The 17,963-nt window shown below is 46.4% G+C and overlaps 2 protein-coding genes across 2 annotated transcripts in view; both read right to left on the bottom strand.

Moving 5' to 3' along the window:
• SLC31A2 (solute carrier family 31 member 2) overlaps window positions 1-17,963 on the bottom strand; it is a 445,176-nt gene that overhangs the window by 205,585 nt on the left and 221,628 nt on the right. The window lies entirely within an intron of this gene.
• The window catches only part of SNX30 (sorting nexin family member 30), a 91,537-nt gene that overhangs the window by 17,637 nt on the left and 55,937 nt on the right, over window positions 1-17,963 (bottom strand). The window contains exons 4-7 of the mRNA XM_015248331.3: window positions 14,617-14,775; window positions 12,345-12,540; window positions 10,704-10,903; window positions 2,277-2,363 (exon numbers count right to left, since the gene is read on the bottom strand). Of these exons, the coding sequence (XP_015103817.2) occupies window positions 2,277-2,363; window positions 10,704-10,903; window positions 12,345-12,540; window positions 14,617-14,775 (642 nt within the window). The remainder of the gene's footprint in view (window positions 1-2,276; window positions 2,364-10,703; window positions 10,904-12,344; window positions 12,541-14,616; window positions 14,776-17,963) is intronic.

Here is a 17,963-nt window from a genome sequence, read left to right as displayed (position 1 = left end):
CAGGGCCATTTGATTCTAAATCCTGTGCTCTGTCTACCAAACCATGGTCGACTTGGACAGGCTGCCAACCGAGCCCTCCTTTGCCCGCTGAAGCAGCTGTTGCCCCAGACTGGTGGCACGATTTCTGCTGCCCCCACCGTTACAGCACACTCACGGTACCACCATCATGACAGCTCCATTTTTGTTGTTAAATATCACAGCTGCTAAACAAATAGCGAAGTTAACGCTGGCATGGCGCAGCATCCCACCAGAAGGAGTGCAGACAAACGCTGCCTCCCTGTGGCGTGCTAAGAGAATGCGGGCATGTTTGGAATCCACTGCTTGGTCTCACTGGCTGGAAAGAAATCCTTCTCCCTCTTGTAAGAGATCTTGTGGCCAAGAGAATGAGTTGTACAGGTAAGTGATGCTCCAGGGAGCTGAGAAAAGCAGCAGTAGGAAGATTTCCACACCAACTGGGAGGAGAAGTCACCCAGCCAGCAGGAAGGACAGCGCAGGAGGTGGGAGCCCCCACAGCTCAGCGGGGTGGAACTCAGGAGCCAGAAACAGCTGTTTCCTCTGCTCCATCTGCTCCGGGGTGGTGTGACCTTCTGGCAGCCAGCAATCCAGGGCATATTTAACTCAGCCTAGTAATTCATAACCTTCAGCTCCTGTCTTTGGAAAGGAACCATCCCATGTAGGGCTGAACATACACTAAATGACAAAACCAGCTGCTGGGAAAGCTTGCGCTCAGTGCTGAGCAGGTACGAATGCCGAGAGGTCTATCTCAGCGACATCTTTTAAGTACAGGATCCTCAGCTTCCAAACGAGGCTAGGGGTAGAACCCGCTGTCTCTCCTTCCCTCCCTAGCCAGGAAAAGTGGCTTCTCTTTTTATACCTGGAAGTTAAATTGTTAGAATGAATTTTTTTAAAATATATAAGCACAGTATTCCATGTCATTCCTTTAATGAGACTGAGACGTGGGCTCAGCAGGTGGCGTCCAGCACGTAAGATGAAGACATTTGGTACCAACCAAGCTGGGCGATTTACTGGGCTACTTTGTGCCTCATTTCCTCACCCAAGAAATGGGGAAAGAACAATGCTGCCCCCTCGGGCCTCAGGTGACTGCTGTCGCGATCATGTGAACAGTTAATATAAAACAGTGCTACAGAGAATCAAGCTGTGCCACTTCTGAGATTTGGGTTCCACATTCCCAAAGCTGGTTCCATTCGGTACATTTTGGCAGAGCGGAGGCGGCCGCGAGAACCAAGGTGGAGGAAGACAGACCAAGAGTTCTGGTGTCAAACTACTTCCCTGAACCCTGGGCCCCAGCTATTTATCTTGCTGATAACATCCCTAATAACACACCTTCCAACCACAATCAAAAAGAAGCAGAGTAACAGAGTGGTGGCCGGCAGGGCTCTGACGTCCGGCTGCAGGATGCAATTCCGGCCCCGCCACTTGCTGGCTGTGCGGTCTTGGGCTCTGTGTCCTCATCTCACAAATGGGAATAATCATGGCACCTAAACCACACGATTATTTGGAATAACTGAGGTAACATAAAGAGCTTAGCACTTTGTAAGCACTTGCTTGTTGGCTATTAATACTTCAGTTTTTAATCCTGGCTTGGGGGAGGGAAGGGCAACGTATGAGAGTGATGAATAAGACAGCCACATTTTTACAGCTGTGATCCTCTGTCCAGACCCAGAGCTGGAGCTGGAGAGCATCAGGAAGGAACCAGCTAGACCAGGGCTTCTCGAACTTCCTGGCAAAGGGCCACTTTTTGTTGGCTTGTTTGCCCAGTCCAACCATGCTGGAGTCCCCCTACGCATAGCCAGGACCCAGCTTGCGCCACACAACTCCCATGCTAGCTTGACGACTCTCATCTTGCATGCTCAACGAGTATCACATTGCTGTGAAAGTGCTCCCTCAGCACCTAGGCCTTTCTCATCACGGGCTGGTAACAGTCACACAGCACCCTTCGAGAACACTGACTAGACTGCTCTTCCCTTTCCTCCCCAGTCCCAACTTAGAGAGACAGGAACTGAGGATGAACGGCAGGGCTGGAAATCTTAAAAAACAAACAAAAACCAAAAACACCCCAGGAAACAGCAGGAAACTCACCCCCAAGTACACATTATAACGGCATAAAAGGGAGCAAAAAGAGGAGACCGGCATCAGCCCCGCCCAGCTGGCTCTGACCCCCTCAGTCACGGTCACAGATTCACTGGGCAGCAGCAGGTTGGCACCACCCTCCGCCCGCCCGGCGCAGCCCGCCCTCTGCAGGCGGCTCCCCTGACCTTGGGCCGTTCTTCCTTCCTCACGGCCACGGCTTCCAGTTTGGCTTCGTACTCTGCTTGCACTTGGTCCCGCTTCTTCAGCACGCTCTGTGGGAGGGAGAAAGGGGAAGCATGAACACAGCCGTTGCCTCCTTACCCTGTTCCTCCCGAAAGCATGATGCCAGACCCAGCCGAGTGCTCCTAGGACAGTCTGGCCGAGGTGCGAAGACACAGGCTCTGGAGGAAGCAGGGGTGGAGCGGGGAGAGAGGGAGAGCCATCCTCAGAGACTGAGGTTTCTAGGGCGGTAACTCAGCCGGGCCAGACGCTGAGGGTGACGGAATCCTGGGGCAGGTGGGGGGGAACAGTGCCCTCCCACAGGCACGCTGGTGAGAGGATGCCCGGTGTCCCCTTGGGCACAGGGAGCTCGGCTGTGCTGAGATGTGGAGCTTGGCAGGTGACAATGAAGGACTGTTAATAGAAAAGTCTAAGTCAGGAGTTCTTGTCTCTTTCATTCATCGACTTGATCCCTGAAGGGCTGATTTGCTCACTGATCCACTGCCCAGTTATTTGTGCTCCACTTTGAGCCAGGTATACAAAGAGCAAAGAGATTCAGCTTGTACATGAGGGGTTTTGGCTAGGGGAGAGGTGCAGACGTGGTACGAGGCTGCATGTGCTCAAAGAGCCGTCTACAAGGCCAGAATCCCTGGAACCACACAGCCAGCCTGTGAGAGTGAGCGGTCAATGGGCTCAGAGAGCCCACCTGGGTGGGACCAGGGTGAGGCAAGCCAGGAGCTCAGGATGCAAAATTTAAGGGGACACTCACTCTTGGGTCTATGCAAATACAAGGTTGGCACCTGAGCCTGACTTTCCCTAAATCTGTGCCCTGGGCGCCCGCCTCCCTTGCCTCACCTACTCCTGGCCCTGCCACTGAGACCTCACCAGGGAGAACAGAAAAGCCTGCGGTCGACACTCTTAAAAAGCGCCTATTTCATCCAAGGGTTTCTTTTTGTTTCTTTTAGTAGAATCACAAATGGCAAACCAAGAGTGTGTGACAAGAACTTTCTTTTCCACTAACTCACAAGATACAAACTGCTCTGAGAGTTTCTCATCTCACACTTTCCCCATAGGGCCCTCCCAGCAAAGCAGAGAGTCGGTGTGGGAACAAGCCACTCCCTGGCTAAGCAGTAGGTAACTTGCGTCTCTACAATGTGCTAAACGGTGATGAGTGACTGAATCATTGAGAACCATCTAACGGAAGGTGTCAACACAGGGAATCTCAAGTGTCCCCTAAGTATTTACTTGGAGAAGCGTTTTACCACGAGCAGAACATGAAATAAAATTTGCAATAGGCTTAGTTTCTTATCGTTTGCCACTTAGCTTTCTCCTGGGTGCTCTGAAGTTCCCTCCCCACGCTCATCAACCTCTGAGCAGGAACGCTTAGGTGCTGCTCACTAGAACTTTCTGCCATGACGGAAACATTCCATCTAGTACAGGGGCCACCAGCCCCACGTGCCAACTGAGCTTCTGAAATGTGGCTGGTGTGACTGAGGAACTGGATTTAAATTTTTACTTAAATTTAACTAATGTGAATTTAAACTGAAATAGCCAGCTACGGCAAGTGGCTGCCGTATCTGACAGGACACATCTAAAAAGTGAAAACAAAAGAATGAAACATCAGGGGTCCTCTCTGGATTTCACAGAGCCCAGAAAGCATTCTAAATCTACTGGTCTGGTATCAGCAGTAGTAAAAATCATAACCTCTGCCCACGAGAAATAGGCACACGATGCCATCCGTGGGGACGCAAACGTGGTTCCCCAGGGGCCAGTGGGACAACAGATGGCGGGACCGGCTGGAATCCTTATCACCGCCGAGCACTCCTGTCACAGGACGCCTCACATCTTACCGGGAAAGCACACGTGTCCAGGCTACAAACGCGGTTCTAGGAACAAGGATGAGTTGTTCCGGTGACACACCCTGTTAATGTGGCAAGAACCTCACAACCAAAGCTAGAAATGCTCTTAAAACAATGCCCTGGAACACAGTCAGCACAGCGTGGCGCCTCCTGTCCCTCGTTCTGCTCCAAGTCTCCCTGTTGGGGTTGCCCAGGCCCCAGGCAGGGAGGGACAGGGCGACAAGCCCTGTCATCGCCACTCAGCTAAATCAGCCGAAATGCACCTCCTCTCCCTACCCCCAAAGCAGGTGAGGGGGCCCCAAGATTCAGCCACACACCCTCCCCGACCAGGCTCGGGCCTTGCCAGGCCCAGAGGAGAGGTACGGCCTGAGTCCCCTCCGCCCCTGCAACCCCAGCCTCAGCCAGAGCGCCCAGAACGCTGCCTTCCCTTGTAGCCTGACTGCAGGGTTTGTGCTAAAATCCCTGCCTCGCTGGACAGCAGGGAAAACTCGCAACAACAAGAGCTCATAACAACCCTGCAGGAGTGACAGGGTGCTGTCCCCACTCTACAGGCACCGTGGAGGGACCTGGCTGAGGCCACACTGCTGGCTACGAGCACAGGGTGACTCACTCAGGTTTCGGTCACTGCATTCGAGGACAGCACCTTGTTTCCCAGCCTGACTGCAGTCCAACCGCAAGAAAGGTGGGGAGAGCTGTTTCGAACCAAGATAAACTGTTGAAGACGACCACCCTTGCTGGGAGCACCCGAGCACACCGTGGGTAATGGTTTGCAGGAACCGGCCTCCCGCCCCAGCCAGCACAGGCTCTGCCGATAAAGCTGGCCAAACTGGCCTGCAGCTGAGGGGGCCGGAGCCTGCAGCGGGGTGTACAGGCCAACGTGCTGAGGCAGCAGCTGCAGAGAAGCCCCTCTACCGCGGGGCGTGACATGCAAATGAGGCTCGCTGTCTGAGCTTCTCACAGAAATTCACATGGTCTCTGGTTCTGACAGACACCAGAAATCAAAAAGGGGATGTACAAGCAGAGATTTCCGTTCCACTCTGCGTCCCTCTGCCCCTCATCCGTCCACACAGCCACCCTCCCCCGGTTGCTGCCCTGCCTTCACAGTTCCTCACTCCTTTACCCAGGTGCTGGGGATACAGCAGAGAGAGAACTCACAAACCCCGCCTTCATGGAGCTTGTGTTCTAGAGGGGAGGCCGGCAGCACACGAGTGAAATGCACCCATACAGATCCAATAAGGCGGTGCTGGGTGTCCAGGAGGAAAAATAAAAGAGGAAAGGAGGCTGTAAAGCACTGAGGGCTTGGGAGATGGTGGAATTATCCACAGGGTCGCCAGGCAGGGCCTCAATGAGAAGGTGACTGACTTTTCATTAAATACGTGGAATACATTTCTCTCAAAACACCATTTTTTCATGTAGAACATTTCATCACAATTTCAAAATGGTCTTAGTAATCTGGAACTTCGCTACTCTTCTTTTCAAATGCAGAGGAAAAATGACTTGTTTCTTTCACAAATAAACTTCAAGGAAAAATAAATAGAGGGGGAGGGGTTTTAAAATATTAAGCAACGTATGGATTTTATTTATATCCCAATTTGGAAGAGAAATATAAAAATAGTGTCCGAGACAAGTGGGGAAACAGAACACTAACTGGATATCTGGGGAAATATTAGGAAAAAAATCAGTTTAGATGTTGATAATAATGAGGTCCTTTTTCTTTTTTAAAAGAATGCTCGGTATTTTGGAGATATGTACTAAATATTTTTGTGTGAGATGATGTGATGCCTGGGATTTGCTTTAAAATAACCCAGGGGCTGGGGGTTGGGAGCGGGTGGGAGGAGAGCTGGAACGAGATGGACCGTGAGTGGGCGACTGCTGGAGCTGGCTGATGGGCAGGAAGGGGACTCTTACACTCTCACTCTGCTTTTGGGTGTTTGCATTTTTCCATAATAAAAAAAGTTGAACAATAGAAACAAAATACCTGTCATCCAAAGTGTCTACATTACAAACTAATAACAGCCATTAAACAAAAGCGTTTGGAAGTCAGATCACAGATACAGTCCATGGTTTGGCTCTCAATATCTGCACTGGGTTTTTTTCCAAGAAAGTGTCACAATGGTCAGTATCAACAGGAAAGTCCAACACCCAGGAAACAGGAAAGTCTCCACCCCCAGCGCTCATGCCCACCTCTTCCCCTAGTGAGGCTGTGGGCTCACAAACGTGGAGGAGGAGGAGAAGGCAGTCCAAAAACAGCCCCCGTGCAACTGGTCAGCAGCGATCAAAAAGCCTCCTCAGGTCCGGAAGGATTTTAAGCACCACATCTTTTTGTAAGAGGGACATTAGGACGCAGGGTTGGGAAAGTATGTCAGAGCAGCAGGAACAGCTCGGCCACGCGTAGAGAATTACAGTACAGAATAGTTCGTATTCTGGTACACCAAGGGCTGACAGTCCAAAAGACCCAAGGGAAATCCGTGTAGAATAATGAGTGTTCAGTAATAAAGTAGCTCAAATGAGAATAAGAATCAAACACCCAAAACAAAACAAAACCTAGACTCACAGCTTCAGAGAACAGCTCAGGGGTGGCCAGAGGGAAAGGGAATGATGAGGAAGGCTATGGAATGGGTGATGGGGATCGAGAGGTGCAAAGCTCCAGGTGTAAAGTAAGTCAGGGGCTGAAACGTACAGCATGGGGACTACGGTCACTAACACCATGTTAACTTGGCAATGGTGATGGAGGGTAACTAAACTTATTTTGGGGATCATTTCACAATGTATACAAATGTGGAATCACTATGTTGTACACGTGAGACTAATATAATATTGCATGTCAAATGTGCTTTAATTTTTACAAGATACTTTAATTTTAAAAAATTAAAATACTTGAATTAAAAAAAAATTTTTTAACACCCAGCATAGTTCTGTGGCCGGTCTCTGGAAACCCATCTAGGACAGCATTCTCCTACAGGCAGGAAAGTGAGCCTGCGCTTGGTCCTGGGGACATAATTTCTGATTAAAGGACTGAACTTAGGTTGCCCCTTTCAAAATGCTCCTTTTTACACATTCATTCTATGGAAGACAGATCACCTCTGAGTCACATGTTGGTCATATTAAAACCACACATTTCCCCCTGGTCTTAAAAGATATTCGTTACAGAAAATTAAGAAAATAAAGAAAGATATGGAGAAGGGGGCAAAAAAAATCACCCGTGATCTCGTCTTTCAGGCACAACCAGTAACACGTCTTGTCTTTCCCTCCAGTGTTTTCTCTTGAATGACTCCTTTGATGCCCCCCCCCCATTTCTCTGTTTTCTCTTCCTTTCCTGCTTTTCAGAAGTTGGATATTATGGTCTGGGCCTCTCATCTTTATATTTTTTTCTCTCCACTCCTCCATCTATCTTTTTGTTTCCCTTTATATGTGATTTCCTTAACTTTTAACTCTTCTATCGATTTTTTTTTCTATCCTGACCTTCATTTCCATGAGCTCTTTGTTTCTCTGGATTTTTTCAAATGCTTGTTTTATGACTGTGACAGCTCTTCTCTTTCTGAAGATATTAGTGATCCCCCCCCCCCGGAAATTGTCTTCTCCCCTCAATGATGTTTCACTCTATTTTCTATCCTCTTTATATTTATCTGATATTCATATTAGAACTTGCCTTAAATATTTGGTGACCCTTATCTGCACACTCACCCCAGGGGGAACACTAAAAGACTGGCTGAAAGCTCTCTGACATCGAGGGCTTGTTGGCGGTTCTCAGTAGGGACTCTGCTGGGTCATTTCACTGAGGACCCCCCACCCTTCCCAAGGTCAGTGTCTTCTCCCAGCCTGCTGAGATCTCCTGAAAGGCTCTTCTAATCCCTGCAGGGACAGTATAAAGCTGAGAGCCAAGCAGAGGAAGATGACTATGAGTCTCAACATTGAGTAACATTTTGCTTTTTTTTTTTTGAAGGGAGGTAATTAGATTTGTTGTTGTTGTTTTAATGGAGGTACTAGGGATTGAACCCAGGACCTCATGCATGTTAAGCACAGCTCAACCACTGAGCTACACCCTCCCCCACATTTTGCTTTTGCTTTTGCTTTTGGGAATTTTAGCCCCCACCCTCCACTGTGCCTGGTGTCTCTTGGCCCAGAGACACTCCTATTTTTTTTTTAATTATTATTTTTACACCTTCAGTTCTGCCCGAGTGGAGAAGGGACAGGGGCCCCTGTGTGAGAAAGGAGGACAGAGCTGGAAGCTCTAAATGCTTCTTAAACAGACTCCCGACTAACCCTTCTCTGCAGCTCTTCTCTCCCCCAGTCCCAGAGGTACTTGGTGCTGCCAATTCTTGAACTTCCTGAAGGATTCCACGGAGTGAACCAGGTGGCCTCTTAGTTCCCCCCTCCACCACCGTCATCTTCAGAGGAAGCTGTTCTGAGTCACATGAGTCCCCATCACCTCTTGATTTGCTCTTTAGTTCCTAATTGTGCTACTGTTTCCCTTCCCGTTGCTCTTTGTCTTTGTGAACTTGTGCCTTCGAAAAAGAATCGTTCTCATGTCATTTTGGTTTCACGAAAAAGAGGAACTTTAAATATGTATTCAGTCGGCCATGACTGGGAATCTCAGTGTTTTAATTTTTGTATTTTTCTGATTTTTTTCAAAACACTTGAGATCATCGTGTACATTTCTACATCCTGATTCTTCATGTTTTCAAGAAATGAGGCCCTCAATCTATAATGACTTTTGTTTAGGAAGGAGGACTTTCCTCTCCCAACTCAGTCTTCACAAAAATCTTTTTAGTTTTTGAAAGGCACCGGAAACGGGCAACCTAAAGCATGGATGAGTCATTGGCTCTAACTTGTGGCCCCTGAAGGGAAAAGGTGGGCAGGCTGAAAAAAAACATTTGGCAATTAAATAACCAGCATTTGAAAAGAGCCATCCTGGAACGTGTTCAAAGTATCTCCAACTCAAGGACAAACTGTCTTCAAACCTAAACTTCTGTAGCCACATCTCACACCTTTAATCACAATTAGCACTGACTTTCATATTATTAAATCCGATGGCTACTGTTTATCACACTTTTTCTAAAAAACATTTCTCCTGGCTTCACTGAGGTTAATTCTCTACTTTTATTTCCCCCTCCAACTACACTGACCATTCCTTCCCGGGCTTTTTTCTACTTGTTCCTCCTCTGAATTAGGTGCTGGACCACTAAATATTGCCATTGCCTCAGGATGCAGGTCTGGATTGCATTCACTGTGTCATCTCCCTCGCTCTCATAGATTTACATGCCATCCAAACACAAATGACTCCCACACTTCCATTCCCACCCTGAACTAAACTCATCACCAGCTGCCATGGCATCTTTAATGACTAACAGGCATTTTTTAACTCAATATGACCAAAACAACTTGATTCCCACCTCCCCAATCTGTGTCACCCCAAACTTTCCCATCTCCATAAACAGCATCGCTATCCACACAGTTGCTGAGGCCCAAAACCCAGGAGTCACCTTCAATGCTCCCATTTCTTTTCTCACATTATTACAGTCTAATTGGTCCTTCATACAAAATATATCCCAGTCTACTTCTCCATCACTGTAGCCTGTAGCCAAGCTCCACCACCTCAGTCGTTGGCCATTTGGCTCCCTGCAACAGTTTCCTAAGGGTCTCTGGACCTCCACTCTCTCTCCCACATTCTCACTGCAGTGCTAGCTGTAAAGTAAAAGCTGTGTCCTGCCACTCCCCTGCATAAAACCAAACAGCTTCTCTTCTGTTCCTAACCACAAAATCCAGACCCTTACCATCCATGGCCCTTAAGATGCTAGGATGTGTCCTGGCCTTTACTTATCCCTTTGACCTCCCCTCCCACCACCTGCTCCCTTGCTCAGCTGGCTCCACTCACACTGGCCTCTGCCTTACCACCCACTCTTCCAAAGCTCACCTCACTAGCGGTTCATCAAGACCTCTGAGATAAGCATACCCTTTGACCTGTAGATAAACCTGTCCCTTAAAAAAGTAACATGTTACAGCAGTCATAACATCTGTAAATGTTCTAAACGTACCACGCTGTCAACTTCGATTAAATATTTGACAACCACCTTCTATAAATGAGGCAGTGTTGGGTATAAGGCATAGGACCCTTCCATAACTTCCTTAAATAAAGCTTTCCCAACTCTTGGCCTGGTCCCAGTGACACCAGGACTCAAAAGGCATTGCCAGGACCTTGCTTCAGACTCTACCGTGTTCTCTCCTAGCCCATTGCTACTGCAATTACATTTTACCTTGTATAGGATGTGAAATCCCAGATAGGGGCTCCTCTGCAGAAATCTGCAGGGTGTTTAACTTGAGTTCTGGGCCTGAGGGTGACTTTGGTACCCCTCCCTCTCAGGCACTGTTCACTCCACAGCATCCTTGGAACACACGTCTTCAACCATCTTTCTAGTACAAGCCGTCCTCACTGTTCACTGCACATGGTCCATCTTTTCCACCTGGCCTGGTAACGATCCTCGGCTTTCTGGGCTTCCCCTCTGCCCCAAAGGGAACAGAATGTGCCCAGCTTACCTTCATGGAGTCAGAGTATAAAATATATTCCCTGAGCACAGGTAGAAAGTCTTCTGTCATGTCATCCGTCAGCTCTTCCAAGGCCGCAGAGCAGTTGCCGATGCAAGCTGACACGCCCTCCAGGGGTTCGGCCAGCTCCCCCTCCAACGCGCTCCACGTGGAGTACACCGGCCCATATTCTCTCAGCTCCACGAGGTACTCTAGAAGGGGAAGAGAAACCAGTCAAGCCCTGGCTGGGCAGCACTCCCTGGTCTTACTGGCTCAGTAGCCGCTGCAGCCAAGAGCTCTCTCCATCAGGATGTGTTTCCTGGGCCGTTCACGGGTCAGAGCACGCTCTCATGTAAACACAGTACTGCTTACAACAGAATGCCTTTTAATCTCTGAGAGCTGACGTTACAGCTGTTACAGCTAACACGGTGACGTCAATCCGTCCTCCCCTACAGTGGGAATGTCATGCCTCTGGATAATGGGAACCACAATACATTCTGGGGGGAAATGGTAGCAGCTACATCCACCAAATGTCTTCAGAGAAAACCACTCACCTATGCATTCAGTGAAGCAGTATTTTAACAGGCAATGGAGGTGGAGTTTCATACAGGTTTAGGGGGAAAGTTTTTAAAAAGGAAAAAAATCAATCACAATGGAAAAAGAATGGAATTTTAGTAAACACTTGATACAAGAAACGTGGTCTTACATAGGCAGGTTCACTTTCTCACTCAAGGGTCACCCTAACACATTGGTTCCATCAGAATTTACCCAACACAGTCTTTAGGTGTGGATGGTACCTAAGGCTGTCTCCAAAGCCTGCAGGCCCCCCAGGATATCAGCAGTGGGTAAAGGAGAATTAAAGCACAGGAAACAAGAAGAAAATGTTGATTGATTCCCCCCACAAAGAAAATCTGGCCCACCATTTGTCACCAGGATTCTTGCCACGACAATATAATGTCATTGCCATTTTTCAGTAACCAATGGATGGCAAGCACTGGAGAACCCTTTCCTATCACATCACATGCCAGTATGACCATTAACAGCGTTCAGGTCTTCCTGACCTCCATGTATGTGAGAAGACAAAAAATATGGAAAACCAAGTGGCCACGAGAGGGGTGGGGAGGAAGTGATGGCAACAACCAGGAAGGTTAAAGAAAGGCCTCATGACACCCAGGTCAGGAAGAGTAGGTTTGCAGTGAAGCAGGGGTGGGGCAGGTGAGTCAGTTTCAAGTCTGAAGGCTTGTCAGGATCATAACTTTGGCAAACCCAGGTCACCATGCTGTCCTTTTGAACCATCTTTTGCTTGGTAAATTTTCATTCTTATGAATGAAGGGAAGTTGAGTCATTAGCTCCACTTTTAAAGCTAAAGTTAAGAGAAATAAAAGTGGAAAAGCCTAAAGGCTCAGCACGGTGGTTGGCCACAGGGAAAGCAAACACAAGGATGCGGTGCAGGGCCTGGGGTGGAGTGTGAAATTATACTCCGGTCACACAACCTCCCCGACTCCTGGTATTTACTTATCAGTTTTACAGGTAGGACGTAGCCTGGTTCTGCCACTTCACTGCTTCTGCAGCGTGATTCTGCTTGGCGCACATGAACGCCATTCCTGCAAACGTGGTCCCCGGGCCTGATCAAGACCTCGGCAGAGAGCTCACCTATTTCTTCCTTGATGATCCGCTGGGCTATTCGATCAATCGTCCCCAGCTTGAGTGCAAACGTGTCTAAGTACTCGCCTACGGCTGCGAACTCGAGGGGCCGACTCCTCAGCTTGTAGCCGCCAGTGACGTGCTTGACTGACTCGCCCACTCGAGTCAGCAGGGCCATCCCTTGCTTCTTATAGGCGTTCAGGTCCTAAGGATGACACGTGAACAAACAGACTCAAAGGGCTCAACCTCTCACGTGGCCGGGGCTCAGCAAACCGGCTTCTGCAGGAGGACTCAGAAAGTAAGGAGCTGAGCGCGGTGAGGACCCAACCACTTTCCTTGCCTGCACAACCACACGCTCGCACGCCGGTGCCTTTACACCCAGAGCTTTCACCAGGGCCGGACTCCTACCTTCCCCATCGGGTCCACTCACCTGAGCATGCTTTCCTTTAAACACGCTACTGAAATACAATTTTTTGAAACTTCTGTCCACCGCTGAAAATGAAAGTGCTCCTTTCTCCCATGCAAAATATCCAAAATTGTCGGCCAAGTTATTCAACTCGTGTCAAAAGACTGGGGGACGGGATAGCGGAGATGGGAGTTATTGTTCACTGGGTGCAAAGTTTCAGTTTTACAAGATGAAAAAATTCTGGGGATTAGCTGTACAATAGCATGAAGATAATTAACACCACCAAACTGTACACTGTAAAATGATTAAGATGGTAAACTGTATGTCAAGTGCATTTTACCACAGTTAAAAAGAAAAAAAGAAAAAATGGGGTTATTTAATGCATTTGATTGAGCAAGTAAAATGGCACTTAGGGCTAGAAGGTGCTTTGTTTAAATGAGCCAGCTCCCCTGTCCTCGCTCACCTGAAGTTGGATTTGATTAAGACATTGAGGGTTTTTTTTTTTTTTAAATCATTTCCTGCTGCTTGGCCCACAGATTCATATCACACACACACACACACACACACACACAAAACCTTTCCTACTTATTCTTGACACAAATTCCTAACGACCAGGGGTCCAAGCTTCCTCCCTCTTCGTCTCTCTGTTCAATAAAAATGGCGGAACTTGAGGGCCTGCCTGGACAATGGACCTGTGATCTGGGTGAAACAGTGGGCTGAACTTTTGGAGAACAGGGTGGATTTACTTTGCATATACGCTGAAAGAACTCCTCCCGAGGATCAGTTCACCAGGAAATACTTATTTTTCGAAAGAACACAAGTTTGACCTGTGGGGGAAAAGGCTTCCAGGAAAAAAAAAGAAAAAGAAAAAGAATGTGAATGTCATCAAGGAGACTAAGTGCCCACTGAGGTTTGGGGGAGAAACAACACACCATGAAGGACTTGGCGATGCGGTTTTCACTGCCTAGAGAACAGCATCCCCTCTAAAGTCTTTACGTCAACTGATGTGATCTGTCTGCTCAATTTCACCATTTTGAAAAAGAAAGCTGGAAAGTACCTGGGCCAAACTTGGAATGAACGACCTCTGGCCTGAATACGAGAACATGACACATGAAACTAAACAGGTGGGGCAGGAGGGAAGCTGGCGAGAGTCTGAACACAAAAGCCCATTTCTGCAAACAGTTGGAGGTGAGCACCTCAGGGTTTTGGGCCAGTTCTGCCGACACTGAAGTGCAGAGGGAAGTTGGTGGATGGCCAGCTGGAGTCCAATACACAGACTCTGGCAGCAGTGCAGGCCCTGAATATTTCCCTGGCAAATGCTCAGGAAATGCCACCCCCTCCCCCATAGGGACTTGGTTGCGGGCAAGTGATGCGGGACTACTCTTGTGTCAGGCCATCTGATACCAAGGGAAACAGTGCCTGGGAACCACACAGGCCCAACTTCACAGCCTAGTGATGCCACCTCACCTACTGCAAACGCCCTGGACTTGGGTTTCCTCATCTGTAAAATGGGCTCCGAGTGAACACCCACAGGTTCTCATGAAGAACGTCCTGACCAAACACTCAGTAAGGGTCCCTCCTGTCCGCGCCCTCTGCTGCTCAGGATGCCCTCAGCAGGTAATACTGCTAGTAAGTGTTTAGAGAAAGTGAAAATATTATAACTTCTTCTGCTGCTGCAAGGGGGTGTTTCCTCTAAATTCTACCACGGGAACCACGCCAGTGCAGATGGGCAGCAAAAAAAAAAAAAAGAGCAATTCTATGACACCATCAGGGGCCATTCATGAAGGTGGCTCATGAGAGAACAAAACCACCTTTAAGAAAGAAGCCAAAGAATGCTAATCTGGGGGGAGGGATACGGACGAATTCTGTCCTTACCTTAGCAGTGAGGAAAACGTGAAAGTGTTCGTTGAAGGAGAGCACAGGATGATCCGTAATTCTTTTCAGGAATTTATCCAGAGCCTTTCTTCTGGTCTCCACAAACTCCTCTGAAAAACGATCCACAACACCTTTCACTACAAACTTCTCAGGAAGTGGCTACAAAGACATGAAGAAAAACATTCAGAGTAACTGATGAGAAGGTGCAAAGAAAAACCACCAGGCTAGCTCATAATTCCTAGGACCCATGTCTCAAGAACAATCTTTCTTTTCTTTTTTTCCCTTTTTTTTAAAGCTTTTAAAAATTGAAGTATAGTTTTGTACAACATTATAGGAGTTATAGGTGTACAATATAGTGATTTGCAATTTTTAAAGGTTATACTCCTCTGATAGTTATTATAAAATATTGGCTATATTCCCTGTTTTGTACACTATGTCCTTGCAGCTTATTTCACACCTAATACTTTGCACCCCTTACCCTCCTACCCCTATGTTGCCCCTCTCCCCTCTCCTCTCCCCACTGGTAACTTCTAGCTTGTTCTCTATATCTGTAAGCCTGCTTCTTTTTTAAGAACAGCTTTTCTTTACCAGTCAGATCTTCATATAGTCATCAATATAAACATTTCTGAAAGATACTGAAGGAGAAAATCACAACTACCCTGTCAATTTTATAATGGGAGAAATAAAATATTAGCATGTAGTTCCTGGAAGACACAGGAAACAGCACTAAAGCATTCAATAATATGGTTATCTTTACATCGCTTGATGCACAGATGATATACTGGGAACGCTAGGGCAAGATAAGGAAGACAGCCTAAGGAGAGAAGGCGGAAAGCATTATCCACACAAAAAATTATTTAAACATCTTAAGATTCTAAGCCCAGTTCAAGGGGTAAAAATTTGACAAATGAAAAAATAAGTACGTTAGGGAAACCCATGTATCTAAAAAACTCCTTTTTTCTAAGCCAGTTTGCTAAAAAGTTCTTAATAATGTAACTTCCTTTATTCCTTACTCAAACAAATTTCTCTTTCACATTTACTTTGAGTCGATATTGTGGGCAATTTAAAACTACCTGACTTTGAGCTTTGACCTATTTCCATAGCAGCTTGATTAAAAGGCCTTCCCCATTGCTACCACCACAGGGAAAGAGTGTCTGCTAATGCACAACTTGAAAATGTTTTCATTAGGAAATATTTTAAAATTTACATTAAAAAATGGGCAAATGAGTGGGGGACGGTATAGCTGAGTGGTAGAGCACATGCTTGGCATCCCCAAGGTCCTGGGTTCGATCCCCAGCACCTCCTTTAAAATAAATAAAAGAAATAAATGAATAACTAAACCTAATTACCTCTCCCCCAAAATAAAAAAATAAATAAATAACAAAAACAAAACCTCAAAAAACAAAAACAAACAAAATGGGCAAATGATCCAGTAGACACTTCTCCAAAGAAGATAAACAAATGGCCAAATGCACATGAAAAGATGCTCAACATCATTAGTCATTGGGGAAATACAAATCAAAACTGAAGCCACCACGTCACACCCACTAGGATGACCATAATAGAGACAGCGAGAGACAGAGACAGAGAAAGACAAGAAAGGAAAGAAAAGAACAAGTGTTGAGGAGAATACAGAAAAACTGGAACAAGCATTTAAGGCTGCAACCTCCTTAAACACTATAATATGGCAATAAAGAGGTTTTTTTTTTCTTTTAAGTTATAAACCTTCAAGCACGCACACACATGTAAATGGAGAAATAAGATACAGGAACAAGGAGGTAGGCAACCCCTAACAGTGGAATCCTAAGCATTTAAGAGTGGGAAAGCCAAGAAGCCACCCAGATTAATAACATAAAACCTTTCAAATATTTAGAAATTGCAACACCAGCACCCTTGGAAACGAAGCACTTAGGAATGAGAGATTTGAACAGCCTAAACTTGAAAGAGCTTTGGAAAGTCCATATGTTTTAGATCTCAAGAATCAACACTCTACTGGGTACCACCTTAGCCTCCATGTCTCAGGTCGCTGTAGAGAACATTCCCCTTTCCAAAGCTAACTATTCCAACCGTGGCCTTGACCCATTAGCTCACTACCATGCATCCACTGTGACCAATTAATTATACTTTCCCTGCAGTGTACCTTTAACACCTCCTCTTCATCTGGCTCTATTCTGAATCTACAAAAAACATGGTTGGTGCTCTTTCTACCTGGGAAACAAACAAATCTCTCTCTTGATCTTACATCTGCTCTTCTTCCTGTTTCATTCAATCTTTTTGAAAAGAATCATTTATCTTTACTTTCTACTCTTTCCCTTGATCTCTCAATCCCCTATCTTCTTTTGCCCCAAAACAAACCACCTTTGGTACTGCCTTCAATGCTACTTTTCTCTGCCCTATCCCTGACTAAGGCAGAAACCACTCTTTTCAAGATGATCAATGACCTACTAGTTACCAAATCCAGTGGGTATTTTTCTGTTCCAATCTCCTGAATCCTGTTGTGCACGCTTTGATTTGCTTATGCTGAAGAGGACTCAGGAAATAGGCCTAATGAGCAAATAAGTGGTTAGGTGTGTCTCATTGAACATAACAGATAACCTTCTGAAAAGAGTTATCCATTCTTCAGATTTCATACACTGAACTTGATGTTCAGTGAATCAGGGAAGCTTGCTATTGAAAGGAATGCTGGGGTGAATCCTTCTGCAAACAGAATTTCCTTCTGTAATAAGCATTACTATTGTCCAGTGTCCATGGCTTCATAAATTTGTTTCTTCCTATTTCAAGCCTCCTTAAAGGGGCACAGCTACTCTCTGCCTCAACTTGATTAATTACCTCTGGGTTGTTTATGCATAGGAATCTGGGTTGCTGGTAAAATCAAGGGCAACTATACTCTGTAAATGAAATAATACGAACAAAGAGCTCAACGCAGCTCCCAGCTCATGGTAGATGTCGAATAAATGTCAAGTATTTGTATTAATTTGCAAATACGGAGAAGAGAAGGCAAAGAGGGGAGTGGACTAAAGGGTGGAAATTTCATATATCTTTTAAGCCAAAAAATATTTTAAAAAATCACCTGGAATACCATTTCACATGCACTAGGACGACTATAAAGGAAAAAAAAAAAAAAGGAAAAGAACAAGTGTTGGCAAGTATACAGAGGAATTGGAATCCTCATACACTGCTGGCAGGGACATAAAGTGGCATAGTCACTGGGGAAAAGTCTAGCATTTCCCCCAAAACTTAAACACAGAATTACTGTATGATCCAGCAATTCCACTCCTTGGCATATAGCCAAAATAACTGAAAACAAGTGTTCAAACAAAAACCTGTACAACAGATGTTCACACAGC

Source organism: Vicugna pacos, chromosome 4 (assembly GCF_048564905.1).
Source record: "Vicugna pacos chromosome 4, VicPac4, whole genome shotgun sequence".
Classification (NCBI taxonomy): domain Eukaryota; kingdom Metazoa; phylum Chordata; class Mammalia; order Artiodactyla; family Camelidae; genus Vicugna; species Vicugna pacos.
Note: the sequence above shows the minus strand (reverse complement) of the source record. Positions and strands in the feature narration are given on the sequence as shown.